At 44.5% G+C, this 25,140-nt stretch overlaps 1 protein-coding gene across 7 annotated transcripts in view; it reads right to left on the minus strand.

The window, feature by feature from the left end:
* LOC118388238 (transcriptional enhancer factor TEF-5-like) overlaps positions 1–25,140 on the minus strand; it is an 88,162-nt gene that overhangs the window by 20,078 nt on the left and 42,944 nt on the right. For 3 of the 7 annotated variants that reach the window (XM_035777090.2, XM_035777088.2, XM_035777086.2), the window contains exons 4-5: positions 5,066–5,130; positions 1,914–1,976 (exon numbers count right to left, since the gene is read on the minus strand). In XM_035777090.2, the coding sequence (XP_035632983.1) occupies positions 1,914–1,976; positions 5,066–5,130 (128 nt within the window). Of the gene's footprint in view, positions 1–1,913; positions 1,977–2,119; positions 2,183–5,065; positions 5,131–16,379; positions 16,401–25,140 lie in introns of those variants that run through there. The other 4 variants (XM_035777087.2, XM_035777089.2, XM_035777085.2 and 1 more) reach the window with 2 other exon arrangements.

A 25,140-nucleotide genomic window follows, 5' to 3' on the forward strand; every position in this document is an offset into this window, starting at 1 on the left:
ATATATATATATATATATGCATTCGGGAAACTATTCAGACCCCTTGATTTTTTTCGTTACAGTCTTAATTTAAAATGTATTAAATAGTTTTTCCCCCTCATCAATCTACACACAAGACCCTATAATGACAAAGCAGAAACCGGTTTATAGAAAATGTTGTCTTGGCTGTGTGCTTCGGGTCGTTGTCCTGTTGGAAGGAGAACCTTCGCCCCAGTCTGAGGTCCTGAGCGCTCAGGAGCAGGTTTTCATCAAGGATCTGTCTGCACTTTGCTCTGTTCATCTTTCCCCTCTATCCTGACTAGACTCCCAGTCCCTGCCACTGAAAAACATCCCCTCAGCATGATGCTGCCACCCCCATGCTTCACTGTAGGGATGGTGGCAGGTTTCCTCCAGACGTGACGCTTGGCAAGAGTTCAATCTTGGTCTCATCAGACCAGAGGATCTTGTTTCTCATTGTCTGACAGTCCTTTAAGTTTCTCCCATCTCCACAGAGGAACTCTGGAGCTCTGTCAGAGTGACCATCGGGTTCTTGGTCACCTCCCTGACCAAGGCCTTTCTCCCCTGATTGCTCAGTTTGGCCTGGCGGCCAGCTTTAGGAATAGTCTTGGTGATTCCAAACTTCTTCCATTTCGGAATGATGGAGGCCACTGTGTTCTTGGGGACCTTCAATGCTGCAGACATTTTTTGCATTGACACAATCCTATCTCGGAGCTCTATGGACAATTCCTTCGACCTCATGGCTTGGTTTTTGCTCTGACATGCACTGTCAACTGTGGGCCTTTCTATAGACTGGTGTGTCTATATAATTAATGTACAATTAATTGTATTTACCACAGGTGGACTCCAAACAAGTTGTAGAAACTTCTCAAGGATGATCTATACCATCTAAGGATGATGATCAATGGAAACAGGATGCACCTGAGCTCAATTTCTCGTCTCAAAGCAAAGGGTCTGAATACTTAGGTATTTCTGTAAAAAAAAATGTTTAACCTGTTTTAGCTTTGTCATTATGGGGTATTGTATGTAGCGTGATGTGGAAAAGGTCAAAGGGTCTGTATACTTTCAGAATGCACTGTATATGTATAGATATTCTGCTGAAAATAAGCAGAAGGAGCATGATGAGGAATAGGGCACACCCAATATTATCTGGAAATAGTAGAAGTATAGCAGAAGTATACAGGTACAGTAGGACACTATAGCATACTGCTATAGTAGTGTATAGAGTATGATGGTTTAATTCTAACATGTAGGTATTTGCATACGATTGGAGTAGTTAACTCTCATACAGAAGAACATTCAGAGACATCCAATGGAGATTGGGGTCAGTGCGGAGAGAAGGGTTGAAGGCAGAGGAAGATTTGAGGAAAGGCAGAAGCATGGCTGGCATAGGTACAGTAGGGACAGGCGTGCAGCTGTAGCGACAAGGCCATCATGCAGCAACACCGTTCACCACAGACAGATCATACTGCTCATAGCATTCCTCTAGTCTACACCACAGGCTGAGTTACTATATACAGGATAAGCAGTATAATAAAGACAGCTCCTATAATGTCATTCTTTACAGCTTTGTACAGTACTGTACTAAGCATTGAGATGTATTTCAGTGGTCAACAGATGACCATATTTTTAGCCTGTTGCGCCCTGTGCCGTGCATGCATGGTAGCTACTAGCTATAACTTGTTGCTCTAGTCTCTCCCAGACACGTTAGCCTACATGATGAGTCACACAGTGACCTCAAGCCAATACACCCCTATGCAGACTGGGGGTCTCCTACAGTACTATTTACCAGGGTTGGTATTTTCTAATCACGGAGAACCTATCCATCTACAGCTGTAAGAATAACTAAAGTACTAATTGGTTAGCGCAAAGCCAAGCCTTGACCAGCCCCGCCCAGCCCGCAGAGAAGCGCATACCTTCAGCTTTGACTGGATCTCGCGAGATTTTCTCCGGGCGAGAACCTGCAAATGGCTAGAAACCTGCAGAGAAGAAGAGCCAAGAGGAGAAGAGCCAAGAGAAGAAGAGAAAGGGAGACCGAGAGAGAGACGACAAGAGAGGCCGTAACCAAGGAGGAAAGAGAAGCCAGTCACAGTTGGCAGGAGGCCTGTTCAGTAGCACCTACCTTGATACCTGCTTGGTATTCTCGAACTTTCTTCCGTGCTAACACCTGTATGTGACTAGATACCTAAAGGGGTGCGAGACAGTTATAAAAATCATAGAGTACACACACACACATGAACATACACATGGATACAAACACAAACTCACCAAACACACACACAGACATACACATGAATACACACACACACACACACACACACACACACACACACACACACACACACACACACACACACACACACACACACACACACACACACACACACACACACACACACACACACACACAGACATGGATAGAAGCACACACATACCAAACACACACACACGGACATACACATGGATACAAGCACACACATACCAAACACACACACACACGGACATACACATGCATACAAGCACACACATACCAAACACACACACGCACACACATGGACATACACATGGATACAAGCACACACACACACATGCACGCCCACACCAAACAGAAACACAAACACACACAATATTATACAGCTCCTCAAACATTAAATGAAGGCGATTCACACACCACTACATTATTTGTATATTTTTGTATCTTTGATTTGAGTTGGATGGTGTTACTTGTCTTCAGTACAAATAGAAAAGACATACAAATGTAATTTCTACAAATTAACAGAATACTGACATAATTGGCTGAGCTGTTACTGCAATACACCTACAGTTGAAGTCAGACGTTTACATACACCTTAGCCAAATACATTTAAACTCAGTTTTTAAAAATTCCTGACATTTAATCCAAGTAAAAATTCTCTGTCTTAGGTCAGTTAGGATCACCACTTTATTTTAAGTGATGTCAGAATAATATTAGAGTAATAGTAGAGAGAATGATTTATTTCAGCTTTTATTTCTATCATCACATTCCCAATGGGTCAGAAGTTTACATACACTCAAAAAGTATTTGGTAGCATGGCCTTTAAATTGTTTAACTTGGGTCAAACGTTTCGGATAGCCTTCCACAATAAGTTGGGAGAGTTTTGGCCCATTCCTCCTGACAGAGCTGGTGTAACCGAGTCAGGTTTGTAGGCCTCCTTGCTCACACACGCTTTTTTAGTTCTGCCCACAAATTGTCTATAGGATTGAGGTCAGGGCTCGGTGATGGCCACTCCAATAGCTTGACGTTGTTGTCCTTAAGCCATTTTGCCACAACTTTGGAAGTATGCTTGGGGTCATTGTCCATTTGGAAGACCCATTTGCGACCAATCTTTAACTTTCTGACTGATGTCTTGAGATGTTGCTTCTATATATCCACATAATTTTCCATCCTCATGATGCTATCTATGTTGTGAAGTACACCAGTCCCTCCTGCAGCAAAGCACCCCCACAACATAATGCTGCCACCCCCGTGCTTCACGGTTGGGATGGTGTTCTTCGGTGTGGGATGGTGTGCAAGCCTCCCCATTTTTCCTCCAAACATAACAATGGTCATTATGGCCAAACAGGTGTATTGTCCTTTCATCAGACCAGAGGACATTTTACAAAAATGATGATCTTTGTCCCCATGTGCAGTTGCAAACCGTAGCCTGGCTTTTTTATGGCGGTTTTGGAGCAGTGGCTTCTTCCTTGTTGAGCGGCCTTTCAGGTTATGCCGATATAGGACTCGTTTTACTGAAGGATATAGATACTTTTGTACCTGTTTCCTCCAGCATCTTCACAAGGTCCTTGTGTTGCTGTTGTTCTGCGATTGAATTGCACTTTTTGCACCAAAGTACATTAATCTCCAGGAGACAGAACACGTTTCCTTCCTGAGCAGTATGACGGCAGCGTGGTCCCATGGTGTTTATATTTGCGTACTATTGTTTGTACAGAATAATGTGATAACTTCAGGTGTTTAGAAATTGTTCCCATGGATGAATCAGACTTGTGGAGATCTACAATGTTTTTCTGAGGTCTTGGTCAATCTGAGGTCAATTTATTTTGATTTTCCCATGATGTCAAGCAAAGAGGCACTGAGTTTGAAGGTAAACCTTGAAATATATCCACAGGTACACCTCCAATTTACTCAAATGATTAGCCTATCAGAAGCTTCTAAAGCCATGACATCATTTTCTGGAATTTTCCAAACTGTTTAAAGGCACAGTCAACTTACTGTATGTAAACTTCTGACCCGCTGAAATTGTGATAGAGTGAATTATAAGTGAAATAATCTGTCTGTAAACAATTGTTGGAAAAATTACTTGTGCCATGCACAAAGTAGATGTCCTAACCGATTTGCCAAAACTATAGTTTGTTAACATGACATTTTTGGAGTGATTGAAAAACAAGTTTTAATGACTCCAACCTAAGTGTATGTAAACTTCCGACTTCAACTGTTGTTCCCATGTTCCAAATGTTACAGCTACAGGATATCTAATACGTCTTGTAGCCATCAGACTGTTAAACAGCCGTCACTAGCACAGAGAGGCTGCAGCCTACATACACAGACTTGAAATCATTTGCCACTTTAAATAATGTCACTTTAATAATGTTTACATATCTTGCATTACTTATCTCATATGTATATACTGTATTCTATACTATCTACAGTATCTCAGTCTATGCCGCTCTGACATTGTCCGTCCATATGTTAATATATTCTTAATTCCATTCCTTTACTTAGATTTGTGTGTATTAGGTATTTGTTGTGAAATTGGCAGAGATGTTACTTGTTAGATATTACTGCACTGTCGGAACAAGAAGCACAAGCATTTCGCTATACCCGTAATAACATCTGCTAAACACGTGTAAGTGACAAATAACATTTGATTTAATTAGACTTCTAATAATAAATGTAGGTAAAATTGTTCAGGATATGAGTGTCTGCTAAATGACTTCAATGTAAATGTAATGTACAATCAAGTCATTACAAAGTCTGAGTGGTAAAACATTTTTATCAACCCATTGCTGTAAAATAAAAAAGTATTGTTACCTGTTTTCTGGTGCGGGTTTTGCCTGTCCTCAGCTTGATGTACCTAGCTATCAACTCATTACGACCTGGAACAGAGAGGTGAACAACACCATGAAGAATACAACCTGGAAACAAATCTCATTGACACATTTAGCAACCATACAGCTTTTCTATAGCTGGTACACAGATGATAAAAGAGTAGGCTCTGAACTATGGTCAGTTAAGCATTTTTCACCCAAAAGATTGTTCATATTTGGAAAGAAAAGGCTGATTCTAGATCTTTGTCTGTGGGCTACTTCTACGTTAACATGATTATCCAAAACAAACACACGGTGGAGCTAAAGGACTGCTGGTAAATAGCTACAGGATCTCAACAGAATGTTAGTGCTGCACACCGTCGACCTCCCAAAAGGTTCTTCTTTGGAACACACACATTACTCAACCTCTCAGTCAGTAGGCGAACATTTCTTTATATCACTGACCCTGGGACACCACTTCCAAAATGTTTTCAACAGGCGTATAAAACAACGACAACTGGCTAGTTCAGGAGCTTTGATTTCATTAGCTCGTCTGACACCTCCTGACTTTTAGCTCATGCGTCACATAATTACAGACACAGTACTTTAAAAAAATAGAAGGAACATGTTGTTCATTATGTAACATCTACACTTGACATTCTGCACAAACAGGTCGGGCAGAGAAGGGCCTTCTATTCTTGGCTTTAATGGCTTTATCTCAGACAGATGACAGGGGCTTTAAAGGGGTTACTTTTCTCTGAATGCAACTTATCTGAACATTTTTCAAAAGAGAGCAACCGAACAGTGGAATCTATCAATGCTCAAAGTGATTAGTATTTTCCAGGGTTGTTAGCTCAAGTTTGTTGGATTTTCCAGGTACAGTTTGTATTTCTTTGTACTAGGTAGGGAGGTCTGCACCTCAAATATCTCATTTTAACATTTGCTGGCTAGTAAGAGAAATTATAGGAAGTTCCCCCAAGAGGATCGGTGTGAATGTGCATCAGTATATATCTGTGTTTATGTGAAAGAAGGAGATAAATAAATAGAGGGAGAAAAAGAGAGCGAAAGAAAGGAAGAAAGAGAGACAACAGTATCATGAATAATGACCTAAACTCCCCCACAAACCAGCCACCCGCTCATGGCACTCACTCTAAAACATACACACACACGTTTGTTTTACTATCCTTGTGGGCACCAAACAATTTGTGACTGACTGCCTTGATTCGGTCTCATGTAGCAACATTTGAAATTGTTTTTTATTTTTTACTTTCGATAAAAGCAGAGACACAGAGCTACTAAATTGTATATCATGCACTGCATTTAAGGAACAATGGGAAAGTAATTCTGCTTTGAATGTTGATAAACTTGTAACCACACTTTAAAGAAAATGGCCTTTGAATGTTTTGCTAGACTTACTGGAGAGCTTTTCTTTGTCTACACACATTCAGCATCGTTCACAAACTCTTTTTTATTTATTTTTTATTTATCCATTATTTTACCAGGTAAGTTGACTGAGAACACGTTCTCATTTGCAGCAACAACCTGGGGAATAGTTACAGGGGAGAGGAGGGGGATGAATGAGCCAATTGTAAACTGGGGATTATTAGGTGACCGTGATGGTTTGAGGGCCAGATTGGGAATTTAGCCAGGACACCGGTGTTAACACCCCTACTCTTACGATAAGTGCCATGGGATCTTTAATGATCTCAGAGAGTCAGGACACCCATTTAACGTCCCATCCGAAAGACGGAACCCTACACAGGGAAGTGTTCCCAATCACTGCCCTGGGGCATTGTGATATTTTTTTTTAGACCAGAGGAAAGAGTGCCTCCTACTGGCCCTCCAACACCACTTCCAGCAGCATCCATCCAGGGACTGACCAGGACCAACCCTGCTTAGCTTCAGAAGTAAACCAGCAGTGGTATGCAGGTTGGTATGCTGCTAAGCTTTAGCTCCACCAATCTCTTTAAGGGTTGATCCGAGGGTTCTGTCCTAAAAACAGCAGTCAAAAACCCAAGCTATCTGGCTAACAGTTGTCGCAGTGACATTCTATTAAAATGGACACTTGCCTAGTGGAGTCTTTTGTTAAGACATGTAGCTAGCTAGCTAAACAATTAACCATAATCACAACTCATGACGTTACTACCCTGTATGGAAGCTAACCAACCAGGTTCAATGTTAGCTAGCTAACAATAGGCTATAACAAGCAAATGGTGCTGAGATACGAATAATAAGCTCATACACGTAACATTTGCTAGCGAGCCAGCCAGCTAACATTAGCTAGCTACCTAACAGTACACTTTAACTTGAAATGAAAACCACTTTGTCAAAATTTGAAATGTGTAATTACCTAAAAGAAATGTAGCTAGCTAGACTATCGTACCCGTATTCATGGTTGGACGCTTCTCCCTGTCACGGATGCTATGGTTGCCCTTAGTTTGAAGATGTAATCCGGAGACAGGTGTTTCTCCATCTCCTTAGCTATCATACTCTAATTCCACTGATTTCAAAACTCGGTCCTCCAGAAAGTGGAGAGCAACACTTATGCGGTTCTACTAAGCAATTTATATATATTTTTAAAGCAGCAACAGGATTACCTACACATGCTAACCAGCTCAAATAGACAGAATTATATTCGTATTTACAGATGACATACAAGCTTGTTATTCACAATGACGGCCAACCCCAGCCAAACCCTCCCCTAACCCGAACAACACTGGGCCAATTGTGCACCACACTATGAGACTCCTGATTACAGCCAGATGTGATACAGCCCAGGATCAAACCAGGGTCAGTAGTGACACCTCCTGCACTGTGATGCAGTGCCTTAACCGCTGTGCCACTCGGGAGCCAGAAAGGAACATGAAAGTTCACATGTTCTGCCAAAAAACACATTTTTATCTAAATAAAAAAATATTACTTTCAAACTGCTCTCGTGTGAAGTAGTGACCTGCGACATACGCCTAGTTTCCTGAAACAGGTCACATTTATTCCCATTCAAAATCATTTTATCCCTAACCCCTAACCCCTAACCGGAAGGTTGCAAGTTCAAATCCCCGAGCTGACAAGGTACAAATCTGTCGTTCTGCCCCTGAACAGGCAGTTAACCCACTGTTCCTAGGCCGTCATTGAAAATAAGAAATTGTTCTTTAACTGACTTGCCTAGTTAAATAAAGGTAAATAATAAACCCCTAACTCCTAATCCTAATTGTAACCCTAAGCCTGAAATGGCCTTTTTCCTTGTGAGGACCAGCGAAATGTCCACACTTGTCCGAATGTTCCTCGTTTTGGATTTCTGGTCTCCACATGGATAGTAAAACAAAACAAAACACACACACACACACACACACACACACACAGTCCAAGTTACGAACAAAGGATAGCCAAAGATTTACATTATTGCAAACCCATGTTGAAAAAAGCCCTGGGACAGGCCAAGCCAACTGACTTCAGACAGCACCTCAGACACAATGACAGGAGAAAAGCTGACAATATGCCTTTTTCCTTGGTCCTTGGCCTGCTTTAGGCTCTGCTCTGCTTGGTGTAATTAACATAAAAGTACTATATGATAGGAGATGAGTGCTGGCAGGACTTGAGCCCTCTCTCTCTCTCTCTCTCCTTTTGTTCTCTCTCTTCCCCTGTCTATCTCCCTCTCCCTCATCTATCTCTCTCTCTCTCTCTCCCCCCTATCGCTCGGTCTCTTTCTCTCTCTCTACTGAGATGAGCTGCTTGGCCAGCCGATACTGAACTGAAGCAGCCAGTCAGTCAGCCAGCCGGCCCCTCCTCCTGGATTAGGAGGGACACACCCGCCCCAGCGCCTCCACATTCCTAGCATTCCTCCCAGCCTGTCACATCTGTGCTAGCCAGTCTGATTGGCCAGGTCCCTACTAGTGCAGCCGGTGCGGAGTGCGGACACACACATGCACACAGAGCTAAGCAAGGGTTAACTGGATGGGGTGGAGGTTGAGGGTGGGTTGAGGGGTCGGGGGTGAGAGGTACGGGGTCAAGGGTCAGGGGTTGAGGAGGGAGGATTAAAAAAATATACACTGCTCAAAAAAATAAAGGGAACACAATGTAACTCCAAGTCAATCACACTTCTGTGAAATCAAACTGTCCACTTAGGAAGCAACACTGATTGACAATAAATTTCACATGCTGTTGTGCAAATGGAGTAGACAACAGGTGGAAATTATAGGCAATTAGCAAGACACCCCCAATAAAGGAGTGGTTCTGCAGGTGGTAACCACAGACCACTTCTCAGTTCCTATGCTTCCTGGCTGATGTTTTGGTCACTTTTGCATGCTGGCGGTGCTTTCACTCTAGTGGTAGCATGAGACGGAGTCTACAACCCACACAAATGGCTCAGGTAGTGCAGCTCATCCAGGATGGAACATCAATGCGAGATATGGCAAGAAGGTTTGCTGTGTCTGTCAACGTAGTGTCCAGAGCATGGAGACCAGGAGACAGGCCAGTACATCAGGAGACATGGAGGAGGCCGTAGGAGGGCAACAACCCAGCAGCAGGAGCGCTACCTCCGCCTTTGTGCAAGGAGGAGCAGGAGGAGCACTACCAGAGCCCTGCAAAATGACCTCTAGCAGGCCACAAATGTGCATGTGTCTGCTCAAACGGTCAGAAACAGACTCCATGAGGGTGGTATGAGGGCCGAACGTCCACAGGTGGGGGTTGTGTCCGCTCTCTCCACTGGCTTCCAGTTGAAGCTCGCATCCGCTACAAGACCATGGTGCTTGCCTACGGAGCTGTGAGGGGAACGGCACCTCAGTACCTCCAGGCTCTGATCAGGCCCTACACCCAAACAAGGGCACTGCGTTCATCCACCTCTGGCCTGCTCGCCTCCCTACCACTGAGGAAGTACAGTTCCCGCTCAGCCCAGTCAAAACTGTTCGCTGCTCTGGCCCCCCAATGGTGGAACAAACTCCCTCACGACGCCAGGACAGCGGAGTCAATCACCACCTTCCGGAGACACCTGAAACCCCACCTCTTTAAGGAATACCTTGGATAGGATAAGTAATCCTTCTCACCCCCCTTTAAGATTTAGATGCACTATTGTAAAGTGACTGTTCTACTGGATGTCATAAGGTGAATGCACCAATTTGTAAGTCGCTCTGGATAAGAGCGTCTGCTAAATGACTTAAATGTAAATGTAATGTAAATGTTGTGCTTACAGCCCAACACCGTGCAAGACGTTTGGCATTTGCCAGAGAACACCAGGATTGGCAAATTCGCCACTGGCGCCGTGTACTCTTCACAGATGAAAGCAGGTTCACACTGGGCACGTGACAGACTTGACAGAGTCTGGAGACGCCGTGGAGAACGCTCTGCTGCCTGCAAAATCCTCCAGCATGACCGGTTTGGCGGTGGGTCAGTCATGGTGTGGGGTGGCATTTCTTTGGTGGGCCGCACAGCCCTCCATGTGCTTGCCAGAGGTAGCCTGACTGCCATTAGGTACCGAGATGAGATCCTCAGACCCCTTGTGAGACCATATGCTGGTGCGGTTGGCCCTGGGTTCCTCCTAATGCAAGACAATGCTAGACCTCATGTGGCTGGAGTGTGTCAGCAGTTCCTGCAAGAGGAAGGCATTGATGCTATGGACTGGCCCGCCCGTTCCCCAGACCTGAATCCAATTGAGCACATCTGGGACATCACGTCTCGCTCCATCCACCAACGCCACGTTGCACCACAGACTGTCCAGGAGTTGGTGGATGCTTTAGTCCAGGTCTGGGAGGAGATCTCTCAGGAGACCATCCGCCACCTCATCAGGAGCATGCCCAGGCGTTGTAGGGAGGTCAAACAGGCACGTGGAGGCCACACACACTACTGAGCCTCATTTTGACTTGTTTTAAGGACATTACATCAAAGTTGGATGAGCCTGTAGTGTGGTTTTCCACTTTCATTTTGAGTGACTCCAATTCCAGACCTCCATGGGTTGATACATTTGATTTCCATTGATACTTTTTGTATGATTTTGTTGTCAGCACATTCAACTATGTAAAGAAAAAAGTATTTAAGAAGAATATTTCATTCATTCAGATCAAGGATGTGTTATTTTAGTGTTCCCTTTATTTTTTGAGCAGTGTATATATATTTAACCTTTATTTAACCAGGTAGGCAAGTTGAGAACAAGTTCTCATTTAAAATTGCAACCTGGCCAAGATAAAGCAAAGCAGTTCGACACATTCAACAACACAGTTACACATGGAGTAAAACAAACATACAGTCAATAATACAGTAGAAAAATAAGTCAATATATACGATGTGAGCAAATGAGGTGAGATAAGGGAGGTAAAGGCAAAAAAAGGCCATGGTGGCAAAGTAAATACAATGGGTTTGGCGACGAGTATGAAGTGAGGGCCAGCCAACGAGAGCGTATAGGTCGCAGTGGTGGGTAGTATATTGGTCTTTGGTGACAAAATGGATGGCACTGTGATAGACTGCATCCAATTTATTGAGAAGGGAGGCTATTTTGTAAATGACATCATGACATGGTCAGTTTTACGAGGGTATGTTTGGCAGCATGAGTGAAGGATGCTTTGTTGCGAAATTCTAGATTTAACTTTGGATTGGAGATGTTTGATGTGAGTCTGGAAGGAGAGTTTACAGTCTAACCAGACACCTAGGTATTTGTAGTTGTCCACATATTCTAAGACAGAACCGCCCAGAGTAGTGATGCTGTGATGTTTTACTTGTATTTAAGAGCAGTTGGAGGTCACGGAAGGAGAGTTGTATGGCATTGAAGCTCGTCTGGAGGGTTGTTAAAACAGTGTCCAAAGAAGGGCCAGAAGTATACAGAATGGTGTCGTCTGCGTAGAGGTGGATCAGAGACTCACCAGCAGCAAGAGCGACATCATTGATGTATACAGAGAAGAGAGTCGGCCCAAGAATTGAACCCTGTGGCACCCCCGTAGAGACTGCCAGAGGCCCGGAAAACAGGCCCTCCGATTTGACACACTGAACTCTATCAGAGAAGAAGTTGGTGACCCAGGCGAGGCAATCATTTGAGAAACCAAGGCTATTGAGTCTGCCGATGAGGATGTGGTGATTGACAGAGTCGAAAGCCTTGGCCAGGTCAATGAATACGGCTGCACAGTATTGTTTCTTATCGATGGCGGTTAAGATATCGTTTAGGACCTTGAGCGTGGCTGAGGTGCACCCATGTCCAGCTCTGAAATTGCATAGCGGAGAAGGTGCGGTGGGATGGTCGGTAATCTGTTTGTTGACTTGGCTTTCGAAGACCTTAGAAAGGCAGAGTAGGATAGATATAGGTATGTAGCAGTTTGGGTCAAGAGTGTTCCCCCTTTTGAAGAGGGGGATGACTGCAGCTGCTTTCCAATCTTTGGGAATCTCAGACAACACGAAAGAGAGGTTGAGCAGGCTAGTAATATGGGTTGCAACAATTTCGGCAGATCATTTTAGAAAGAAAGGGTCCAGATTGTCTAGCCCGGCTGATTTGTAGCGGTCCAGATTTTGCAGCTCTTTCAGAACATCAGCTGACTGGATTAGGGAGAAGGAGAAATGGGGAAGGCTTGGGCGAGTTGCTGTGGAGGGTACAGCGCAGTTGACCGGGGTAGGGGTAGCCAGGTGGAAAGCATGGCCAGCCGTAGAAAAATGCTTATTGAAATTCTCAATTATAGTGGATTTATCGGTGGTGACAGAGTTTCCTATCCTCAGTGCAGTGGGCAGCTGGGAGGAGGTGCTCTTATTCTCCATGGACTTTACAGTGTCCCCAAACGTTTTTGAATTTGTGTTGCTGGATGCAAATTTCTGCTTGAAAAAGCTAGCCTTAGCTTTTCTCACTGCCTGTGCATATTGGTTTCTGACTTCCCTGAGAAGTTTCATATCACAGGGGCTGTTCGATGCTAATGCAGAACGCCATAGGATGTTTTTGTGTTGGTTAAGGGCAGTCAGGTCTGGAGAGAACCAAGGGCTATATCTGTTCCTGGTTCTAAATTTCTTGAATGGGGCATGCTTATTTAAGATGGTGAGGAAGGCATTTAAAAACAATAACCAGGCATCCTCTACTGACGGGATGAGGTCAATATCCTTCCAGGATACCCGGGTCAAGTCGATTAGAAAGGCCTGCTCTCTGAAGTCTTTCAGGGAGCGTTTGACAGTGATGATTGGAGGTCGCTTGACCGCTGACCCATTACGGATGCAGGCAATGAGGCAGTGATTTTGGTTGAAAACAGCAGAGGTGTATTTAGAGGGCAACTTGGTTAGGATGATATGTATGAGGGTGCCCGTGTTTACGGCTTTGGTGTGGTACCTGGTAGGTTCATTGATAATGTGTGTGAGATTGAGGGCATCAAGCTTAGATTGTAGGATGGCTGGGGTGTTAAGCATGTTCCAGTTTAGGTCGCCTAGCAGCACGAGCTCTGAAGATAGATGGGGGGGTAATCAGTTCACATATCGCGGGGTAGGGGTAGCCAGGTGGAAAGCATGGCCAGCCGTAGAAAAATGCTTATCACATATCCAGAGCACAGCTGGGGGCAGAGAGGGGTTTATTATAGCAGGCGGCAACAGTGAGACTTGTTTTTAGAGTGTTGGATTTTTAAAAGTAGAAGTTCAAATAGTTTGGGTACAGACCTGGATAGTAGGATAGAACTCTGTAGGCTATCTCTGCAGTAGATTGCAACACCGCCCCCTTTGGCCGTTCTATCTTGTCTGAAAATGTTGTAGTTAGGAATGGAGTTTTTGGTGGTCTTCCTAAGCCAGAATTCAGACACAGCTAGGACATCCGGGTTGGCAGAGTGTGCTAAAGCAGTGAATAAAACAAACTTAGGGAGTAGGCTTCTAATGTTAACATGCATAAAACCAAGGCTATTACGGTTACAGAAGTCATCAAAAGAGAGCGCCTGGGGAATAGGAGTGGAGCTAGGCACTGCAGGGTCTGGATTCACCTCTACATCACCAGAGGAACAGAGGGGGAGTAGGATAAGGGTACGGCTAAAACCTATGAGAATCGGTCGTCTAGGACGTCCGGAACAGAGAGTAAAAGGATGTTTCTGGGGGAGATAAAATAGCTTCAAGGTATAATGTACAGACAAAGGTATGGTAGGATGTGAATACAGTGGAGGTAACCATAGGCATTGAGTGATGATGAGAGAGATATTGTCTCTAGAAATATAATTGAAACCAGGTGATGTCATCGCATGTGTGGGTGTTGGAACTGAGAGGTTTGATAAGGTATAATGAGCAGGGCTAGAGGCTCTACAGTGAAATAAGCCAATAAACACTAATCAGAACAGCAATGGACAAGGCATATTGACATTAAGGAGAGGCATCCTTAGCCGAGTGATCATAAGAGTTGAGTGAGTAGTGAGGTTGGTTGGTGATTCAGACAGCTAGCCGGGCCATGGGTAGCAAGCTGGCAGAGGATGGAGGTCTGTTTTTAGCCACCTCTTGCGTTTCTGTCGGTAGATTAGTGGGGTTCGGTGTGGTAGAGGGGACCAATCCAATTGGCAAAATAGATATAGTAACCCAAGAAAATGGTCCGATATACTTATTCAGATAGTAGCCGATAAGACAGCTAAAGATTAGCGGGCCGCAGATGGGCGTTCAGGTAACGTCGCGACGGAGGGGACAGTTGGATAACTTCCTCGGGCAGATAACGTTGGTAGTCCAGTCGTGAAGGTCCAGTGGGGCTCCGCATCGGCAGTAAAACAGGTCCGGATAGGTGATTGTAGCCCAGGAGTGACTGATGGAACTCTTCAGCTGGCTAGCTCCGGAATAATTGATGTTTGCTCCGGGACCGGCGTAAGCAATTGTCACTCGGATAGCAGCTAGCTAGCTGCAAGATCCAGGTGTAAATGTCCAGAGCTTGGGGTAGAAATCCGGGGATATGGAGAGAAAATAGGTCCGGTATGCCCTTGTCTGAGTCGTGTTGTACAAAACTAGCGATAGTTTTACGAGCTAAAGGATAGCTGATGACCACCAACCGTGGTTAGCTGAATACTAACGTAAACTGCCTAGCTTCTATTGTGGATTTCAGATTTGAGGTGAATAATACTTTAAAAAAAATATATATTATTGGTGAGGTGGGTTGCAGGAGAGTGTTTTGAAATTGAGATAAAAAAATGTAAAAAAAGATATGCGAAGAAAATATGTAAATATATATATACACGGGACACGACAAGACGAGGACAAAGGACGTCTGACTGCTATGCCATCTTGGGACAATATGATAGGGAGTGAGGGGTAGGGGTGGAGGGTGAGGGGTTGGGGTGGAGGGTTCCGGGGTTGAGGAGGGGGGTGAGGGCTAGGGTGGGCGGAAGGGTGAGGGGTTGGGGTGGAGGGTTTGTGGGGAGGGTGGAGAGTGAGGAGTTGGGGGTAGGTGGGCAGCTGGGGGGTTGGGGGTGGAGGGTGAGGAGTTGGGGTGGGCGTAGGTGGGCAGCTGGGGGGGGGGATTGGGGTGGAGGGTGAGGAGTTGGGGGGTAGGTGGGCAGCTGGGGGAGGGTGAGGGGTGGAGGGTGAGGGTTGGGGGTTAGGGTGGAGGGTGAAGAGTTGGGGTGGGGGGTAGGTGGGCAGCTGAGGCTGTAACTCTAGGAGGATACACAAAGCCATAACTGTCTTTACCAACAACTGCCACCTGGCATCAGGGCTGCCCCCCCTCCCACACACACCCACACCCCTCCCTTCCCAAAATAACCCCTGTGTGTGACCCCTTACCCAACGGACAGTAACACCTGCCACTGACTGTCGCAGTCAGGAGGTGGGAGAGAACAATTACAACCCCTTACACCCCTGGCCCCCGACCCCTACCCTCTTCAGCCCAACTGCTACTATCAATCTTTTGGACTGAGGGAGCTGTGGAACTAACTATCAAACAAATGGCTTCTAGAATCTGTTCCCTCTGTACCGAATACACATTTTCAACATAAAAATAACTGGAAATGAGCTTAATTTACAAAGGCAGTTTTAAGAAAACTGTTCTGTGTGTCTTCATTAAAGGTTGTAAGTAACTGACTGGGGTTGTGAGCCATGGAATTACCAAATCTTTTACACAAGACTTTTGCAAAGTAGAAGATTGATTTAGAGAGGCAGACTGGCTAGGCCTGTTCAGACTAGACAGAAGGTTCAGCTAGGCGGAAGAGACGGGGTCTCCCTTCAAGGCCTCAAGTCAGGTGGTGGACAGGTTGGCACACACACACACAAACGCACACACACACACACACGAATGCACACACACACACACACACGAGTGCCCACACACACACACACACTCACAGTCCAAGTTACGAACAAGGACAACTAACACATACACAAGTGTATGTTCACACAATAACCCTCGCTTGCCATCTTACCTCTATCTCAATCAATCGGCAACCACTCTACTTCACCCTGTTTCCATCTCTTTCTCTCTCCCTCCCTCCCTCAGATTGCTCAACACTCAGTTTGCAGAGCCCCGCAGGCTGACTCTGCCGTGATTAACCTCTTCCCTGCCATGACTGTACTCTTCTACTGCATGTCCACTGGAATTTTCCACTTACACACTGAGATGGGGAGCAGAGTTAACTCCCTCCCTCCCTCCCTCTGTATATCTATCTCCCCCCTCCCTCCCCTCCCCTCCCCTCCCCTCCCTCCCTCCCTCCGTCCGTCCGTCTGTCCGTCCGTCCGCCTGCTTTATTGGCATGGGAAACATATGTTAACATTGCCAAAGCAAGGGAGGTAGATAATATACAAAAGTGAAATAAACAATAAAAATGAACAGTAAACATTACACTCACAGAACTTCCAAAATAATAAAGACATTACAAATGTCATATTATGTATATATACAGTGTTGTAACAATGTCTATCTATCCTCCCTCCTCCCTCCCTCCCTCCCTCCCTCCCTCCCTCCCTCCCTCCCTCCCTCCCTCCCTCCCTCCCTCCCTCCCTCCCTCCCTCCCTCCCTCCTCTATCTCCCACCCTCTTTCTCTCTCTCCCACCCTCTTTCTCTCTCTCCCTCGTGTCTTTCTATCGATCTATCTCCCTCTGTCTCCCCCTCTCCCTCCATCTCTATCTCGCTCCCTGTCTATCTCCTTTCACATTGAGGTAATCCTAAATTGCTAACATACTGTTTGGCCATGACAGACAACATTCCTGACATCTCAGTAAGAGAATGACAGGGAAACACCAGGCCCTCTTAGTCATCACATGCTGCTTTCCTTTCCACTCCTCTCTTGTCTATGAAACTCAAGTTCAGCCTAACTAGTATACTCATCTACCAACTGCTGCATATATTACTCTGTCCTTCTACCGAATTCTACTGCATGCAATGAACCCATCGCTCATTCCTAGCGCAGCGTGCAAAGGTCACTAGGAGACATGTGTTTCCCGCCAGTGCCCTATTTTGCTGTTTTTTCCTTCTTACCCAGAGTGCATTGCAGGAGGAGGAGGTGTGCTCAGGGCTTGGCAGCATGCCTTCCTCCAGCAAGATAACACAGGTGAACACTATTTCAGCCGTGCTCCACCACAAAACAAGACACACCCTCCTCCCTTCATCCTCTCTTCCTCCTCACCCCTGAAATCTGCTGGGTGGTGACCAAATACACACAGACGAATTATGGCCTCCATGTTCCAACCATTTTGAGGGTGTTCTACTTATTGATTTTTCATTCCAAATTAAATGTTTCATCTTAAGGTCATCTGACATTCTGACCATAGGGAGAAACCGGGGCAATTCTGAGTGCCACATAATATCTGTGGTCAGTAGTCATCAGGGAACACTACCGATTTCCCACAAGAACATTCCTTGTGGAAAAATCCAGATGGAATTCCCAACAGGAGGGATGATGATGACTTGCCTGGTTTTGGAGGCCACGGCATTGAACTTGCAGCGCTTCCCCAGTCAGAGACTGTGGAGTAGACAGTATTACACACAGTGCAATCGTTAAAATTCCCCCGGCCTCACGTCAGGGCAGAATTTAGATGTCTGAGGTCATCGCCTTGTGAGAATGCTTCTTCTGGGTTGGGGGCATGCCTCGCTGCCAGGAGGGCCTCAGATGACGTAAATGGATAGGGTGTTTACTGGTCTGGAAAAAAGAAAGCAGCCGCTCTTCTTGACCTCTACTGGGGGTCCTGACAGTGTGCTGCTTAGGGAGGGAACACGCTGCAGTTTGACCTGCCACTTCTGTTGTGCTCCTTTTCTGAGAAACAACACTGGGATATAGGTTCTGAACACTTCACTGTCCTGCTAAACCAGGAGAGGAGCCACCATCTTGCTTTTCCATTAAAGTCTCTTCTTCAATAGACTCGAGGGAAGGTCAATAGACAGACAGAGGTTAAACCATGGCAATGTTGTCAGAGGAAACTGTGCACTTCTGCAGTGCTATTATCGAGCAATTGGCAATACATGAATAAATTCACAGACAACTGAAAGGTGTTAATCTGGTCCATTCTCATTCATAGTAGGTTACCTGTAACACCCAGCCAACCAACTATGAAATAGCATTTAGCAACAGGTCCCTCTGACATATAGCAATGTCAATGAATACGCTCTAGCTAGCTAGCTAGCCATCCAGTCAGATCAGATACAGTTAAAAGGATGGAACTGTAACCGGAGGCAGACTCAACACCACATCCCCCAGGAGAGGAGAGCTAGTCAGAGTTTCGGTTTAGACCGCAGCCAGCCGAGCCAGAGACGCAGCTAACACAGCAGCAGCTAGTACAGCGGCAGTTAACACAATGGCAGCTAGCACAGCGGCAGTTAACACAATGGCAGCTAGCACAGAGGCAGTTAGCACAACGACAGCTAGCACAGAGGCAGCTAGCACAACGGCAGGTAACACAATGGCAGCTAGCACAGCGGCAGTTAGCACAACGACAGCTAGCCCACGGCAGCTAGCAGCTTAGTCATATGTCTGTCCACTAACAATCAAATCTGTCTCAGAACCCAAAGAATGACATTTCTGATAGAAGCATGCTAAACATTCCATTTTACAGCAGCAAGGACAGAACAACAATGCAGACAGCCATGAAAATAAAACAACAAAAAATCCCTTAAATATATATAGTCTTGAAAAACGTTCTGATAGAAGCCGATGTTGGATTTAAAATGGTTTCAAAAATGCAGGATTCAATATAAGTTTATGAGACATGAACAATAATTAAAGCACTTGATGGTTACACAACAGGACTTGAGGAGACTCAGCCTATATCATCTCCTCAGCCAATATCATCTCCTCAGCCAATATCATCTCCTCAGCCTATATCATCTCCTCAGCCTATATCATCTCCTCAGCCAATATCATCTCCTCAGCCTATATCATCTCCTCAGCCTATATCATCTCCTCAGCCAATATCATCTCCTCAGCCAATATCATCTCCTCAGCCTATATCATCTCCTCAGCCTATATCATCTCCTCAGCCTATATCATCTCCTCAGCCAATATAATCCCCTCAGCCAATATAATCTCCTCAGCCTATATCATCTCCTCAGCCTATATCATCTCCTCAGCCTATATCATCTCCTCAGCCTATATCATCTCCTCAGCCAATATCATCTCCTCAGCCAATATCATCTCCTCAGCCTATATCATCTCCTCAGCCTATATCATCTCCTCAGCCTATATCATCTCCTCAGCCTATATCATCTCCTCAGCCAATATCATCTCCTCAGCCTATATCATCTCCTCAGCCTATATCATCTCCTCAGCCTATATCATCTCCTCAGCCAATATCATCTCCTCAGCCAATATCATCTCCTCATCCTATATCATCTCCTCAGCCTATATCATCTCCCCAGCCAATATAATCTCCTCAGCCTATATCATCTCCTCAGCCAATATCATCTCCTCAGCCTATATCATCTCCTCAGCCTATATCATCTCCTCAGCCTATATCATCTCCTCAGCCAATATCATCTCCTCAGCCTATATCATCTCCTCAGCCTATATCATCTCCTCAGCCTATTTCATCTCCTCAGCCAATATCATCTCCTCAGCCAATATCATCTCCTCAGCCTATATCATCTCCTCAGCCTATATCATCTCCTCAGCCTATATCATCTCCTCAGCCTATATCATCTCCTCAGCCAATATCATCTCCTCAGCCTATATCATCTCCTCAGCCTATATCATCTCCTCAGCCTATATCATCTCCTCAGCCAATATCATCTCCTCAGCCTATATCATCTCCTCAGCCTATATCATCTCCTCAGCCTATATCATCTCTTCAACCAATATCATCTCCTCAGCCAATATCATCTCCTCAGCATATATCATCTCCTCAGCCTATATCATCTCCTCAGCCAATATCATGCTGGTTAACATAACACTGTTCCCCAAAACCAAGAGGTTTTGTGAGGACATTGTGAAGTCAAACCCCCTGAATAAGCCCACATCTCAACCCATGCTCCATGCATTTCCTGACTATTCACATATCAATCTGTTTTCATGTTCTCCAACTTGGCTGTCTTATTCAAAACCAGCAGCCCAGCCAGCCATTTCCATGTTTTCTCACCCATCAGCAGCCCAAGCCAGCCAATCCCCTGTTTTCTCACCCATCCGCAGCCCAGCCAGCCAATCCCCTGTTTTCTCACCCATCATAGGGAGAAAGAGTAACTTTAGACAAATGCAGCCAGTTTCTAACACCTGAATGTTTTATGATTCTAATCAGCAACTTGCCAATTTCTCCATCTGGATGCAGTGGATTTCAGCAAGTAACATACTCTCTCCACCTGCGTTTTAATGAACATGCTGGTGGAGGAAATAGCTTAGATCCCTATAGGACCGTGTGAAGTTTTTATAGCACTCTTTGCAATGTTTTTGTTTCCATGGTTCGATTTATGGCGTTAAACAATTGCAAAGTCGGTCCAACTGGTTCAGGAAGCAGGAAAAGCTATTCTGGAGACCAGGTGAGAGACAGTGCATAACTGGTTATGGCAAGAAGCACCTTAGTGTGTTAGACTGACATGAAGTTATAAAGGACACTTGGTTTTGCCACTTTCCTAATTCACAGTCTAAGGACTGCAGATGAGGAAGAGAAGAGCAATAAATGGCAGGTGGCAAATAGCTGGAGACAGCACTGACAGGTGATGACACTGACAGAACCGGTTTGAAGCGTTAAGGAAAGCCAGGTGAAAACCAAGCTAAGAGGAGCTGCCTGTGGTGTCTTCTGGGTAACTAAGCTCCAGCTCTGATGCTATGTTTCTAGTGAGACTGGAACAACCAGCCCCTGGGTCAGGGGACGACAGGCTCAGACCTGTTCGGTTTCTGAGCACTATCAGAAAAATTGCTGTGACACATCGTATGGGAGAGCATATATGCATTGAGCAAGGACAGCTAGAGCCTCACCATGATGTTGTGATAAGAAGGATGAAAAAAATATCAAGTAATATTAAACATAAAAGAAACAGGATGTGTCTTTCTATAGGTTGTTATCAATAACATCATATTGAAACATTCCATTCCCAGCTGGGGGGCAAGCCGCAGCATGCTCCAATGCATTACAGCAGAACACAGCTGGAATACACACTACATCTCTCAATATATTGGCCCCCATTTAATTGGAAATTTGAGTGACATAATATTAAACTGTACTTTACCTGACAATTATGTGTGGTTTAGGTACATTTTCCGTCCGTAGTGGCCTCTGCCTGTAAAGCAGCAGAAGGGCACAGATGCCCATGTAACGCTAGCTAGAAATAATGTTTGCCAGCTAGCAACTTTGTAAAGTCGCCTCAACATTATGGTAAGCTCTATACTTTTTATCTCCAACCAACATACCTTCGCTGGCTAATATTATACCTCTTTCAGAATTGATTTTAAGGCTATTTATCCACGATTGCTACTGGAAACCAACGTATAAAGATATTGAATAATGGACCAGCTGTACCTATTGCCTATAGTAGTAATGACAGTAGTCGAGACAGACAACTTTACCAGGACAAGTTTAGACTCAAAATATAAGCTACTTGCCGATGTCAAGCTCTTCACAAAAGCCTTCTCTGATGAAGCAAGCTAAATGACCCGAGCTTAGCTATATCCCGGAAGGATATGCTACCATCACTTAAACAATTGGTAGTCTTAAACAATCGGTAGTCTTAAACAATCGGTAGTCTTAAACAATTGGTAGTCTTAAACAATCGGTAGTCTTAAACAAATCTACTTTGAAACAAAAGCATACAATTCACACACATGGTTATGGGCTTAAAAAGACACCTGAACCATGTCAGATATAAAGTTGGAATGAATTACATTTTGAGTTAGTATCCCAATATTATCATAAGACTGAAATATAACAAAAACTTGGACTTAGTAACACCAGATTTTCAGTGTTTTATATTATTTTATCATGTTTATTAATTGTGAAATTATGAAAAATATTAATTTGATTGCAGGAAAGTACTACATGCTATCCACAAAGTTGAGCATTCACAATGTTGAGCATTCACAATGTTCCTGGCATTGTCTGTTGTGATGTTGGGCCTCTCAAGTTTCCTCTCCGTGTGGGAGGTGGGAATTGACCAGTTGTGAAGTCCTAAATAACAGTTGGATGCATTCATCTGATTTGAACTAGTTGAGAAATGCAGATTGGCTAATGGCCAACAAGCTGTGTTAACCATAAACTAACAGTACAGCTATCATGCTTATAAACAGATTATAGAGTTAAAAAAACACATGAATACGTTGCTTTTTATAAATAAGGTTTTGCTGTTGCATTTAACTGCTGGAAATAGTGTTATAGAGGCCATTTCCTTAGTAGGTAACGTCAGAGGTCACCATGTGGGAGAAGTGGACGCTCAAAATGATAAACGAGATTTGCACAAGTAAATACCAGTTGCAGGGATGTTCAAGTGGAGTTTTCCCAGTCATATGTGGTAAACTCCATAGAGAATGATAGAGGCCTCTAGTGGGCAAAATGCTGTGTTAAAATGGGAAACTGGGTCCCACTAGGCACACACGTCAATTCAACGTTGGTTCAAAGTAATTTAATTGAAATGATGTGGAAACAACTTTGAATCAACCAGTGTGTGTCCGGTGGGGTGGAACTTACAACTTCTTTGGATGGTCCCACCTGGTGATCCTGTTGGAGTCCATGTCCAACCAGGTCATCAGGAGGGATCAGCCAATCGTGAAGAAGAAAACTCACTACTTCAAAATGAAGATTGCCTGAATGGCGCTGCCACTGCTGTCACGGGCGCCACAATGGCACAGATACAAAGATAAGTCCTTTATCTATCTCTCTGGGTACATTTCCACTTCCATCTTGGTTATGAAAACACCATGACACTGCCTCCTTCACTGCCAGATACGCAAGTGTGACTCATACACGGGGCGTGTCTGTAGTATGGTACATCTTCCAATCCGGGGTAATATGATGGCTGTCACTGTTAAGTAAGCACAACACAGGGTGCATTGTGCAATTCATTGAAATCTTCTGCTTTGGCTTGCTTACATAGTTTCAAGCTTCAAGTTTTAATGGTACATGCACAAGTACAGTGAAATGCCTTTCTTGCAAGCTCTGACTGCCTTTCTTGCAAGCTCTGACTGCCTTTCTTGCAAGCTCTGACTACCTTTCTTGCAAGCTCTGACTGCCTTTCTTGCAAGCTCTATCAGTTTGCAAGAAAGGGTAATACCTGTTTTCTGAAATGGGTGCAAGAGGGAAGTTCATAACTTAGCATGTTCATCCTATTCTCAACAACCGGGAATAGGCATACTGTATATCCGCAGCTATAAACCAGACTGTCAAAAATCTAAACATAGTCAACCTATCGTTCTTGTAATTTCTTTGGCCCGATCAGAATCAGCTGCCAAGGGCTGCTTGAATGCAGAGTTAAGAAGATGTTGTGTTGTTGTCTCTTTGCGTTTCCATCTTGCTCCGGTATAGGCTACTGGGGTGATGTCGGTGTAAATATGTCAACATATTTGAGGTGTTGGCAGCTGCATTGAGTGTGGCGACATACTGTTAACGTTTTATCCACAACTCTCTGTCCATCGCCATTTTAATATACGGGAAGCCAAAATGTTCCCAAACTGGAGGATCCTCCAATTCTGGTTTATCGACCCCACCACTCACCACAATCGTACAGAACTAGTTCCTAGCTGCGCCTCACACAAGGACTGTTTGAAATGCGGCAATTAAGATTTGAATTTTGATTACAACGTATGCATAGGCTCTAGTTGTTTTAACGGAATAGCCTGAAATGTTTTTTTCATCTCAGATTTACTCAAGAGGCTACAAAGCAGCGTAGGCATAACCTTTAGGCCAGCGTTTCCCAAACTCGGGCCTGGGGATCCCAAGGGGTGAACGTTTTGGTTTTTGCCCTAGCTCTACACAGCTTATTCAAATGATGAACTCATTATCAAGATTGTATCATTTGAATCAGTTGTATAGTGCTAAGGCAAAAAACTAAATGTGCAGCCCTTGGGGTCCCCAGGACCATGGTTGGAATACACTGCTATAGGCCTAGTATTTTATTTGAACTATTTTAATGTATTCATTCACAGTGTGTACCGAACCGAGGTCCCCATACCGAACCGAGGTCCCCATACCGAACCGAGGTCCCCATACCGAACCGATGTCCCCATACCGAACCGTTCGGTACAAATATGTGTACCGTTACACCCCAAATGTTTACTGATCATGCAGTAACTTGCTTTATAACTATGATATAGACCCTAGCAGGGGCTAAGCAACCCTGGAGTGCCACAGGTACTAAAAGATTTTGTTTCAACTCAACACCACACCTGACCAACTGATCAGTTCAATTGAACACACCTGGTCTTCCAGGTCGGTTATATCAAAAACATAGGACCAGGGTGTTGCCAACCCCTGACCTAGAGCTTAATGTGCACAATTGTTTTGCATGGAATAATTGGAAATTAGTAGTTCGGATATGCTCATATTACAACCAAATAATTGTAACATTTATTTGAAAATCACACACAGTTCATGTTTTAACAGAGCTTGAGATGCACCTTATTGTGACATTTATTGATAATAACCAAAAGACTACAAACTGCTGAGATTTTATTTTCCTTCCTCACTACAGAAGGGAATGGGATCCAAACACATTAAGCCACAGGTGTTTCAATACATGAGCCAGAAAGTGATGGAGGGCAGATTAACACATGGAAT

Source organism: Oncorhynchus keta, chromosome 10, assembly GCF_023373465.1.
Source record: "Oncorhynchus keta strain PuntledgeMale-10-30-2019 chromosome 10, Oket_V2, whole genome shotgun sequence".
NCBI lineage: Eukaryota > Metazoa > Chordata > Actinopteri > Salmoniformes > Salmonidae > Oncorhynchus > Oncorhynchus keta.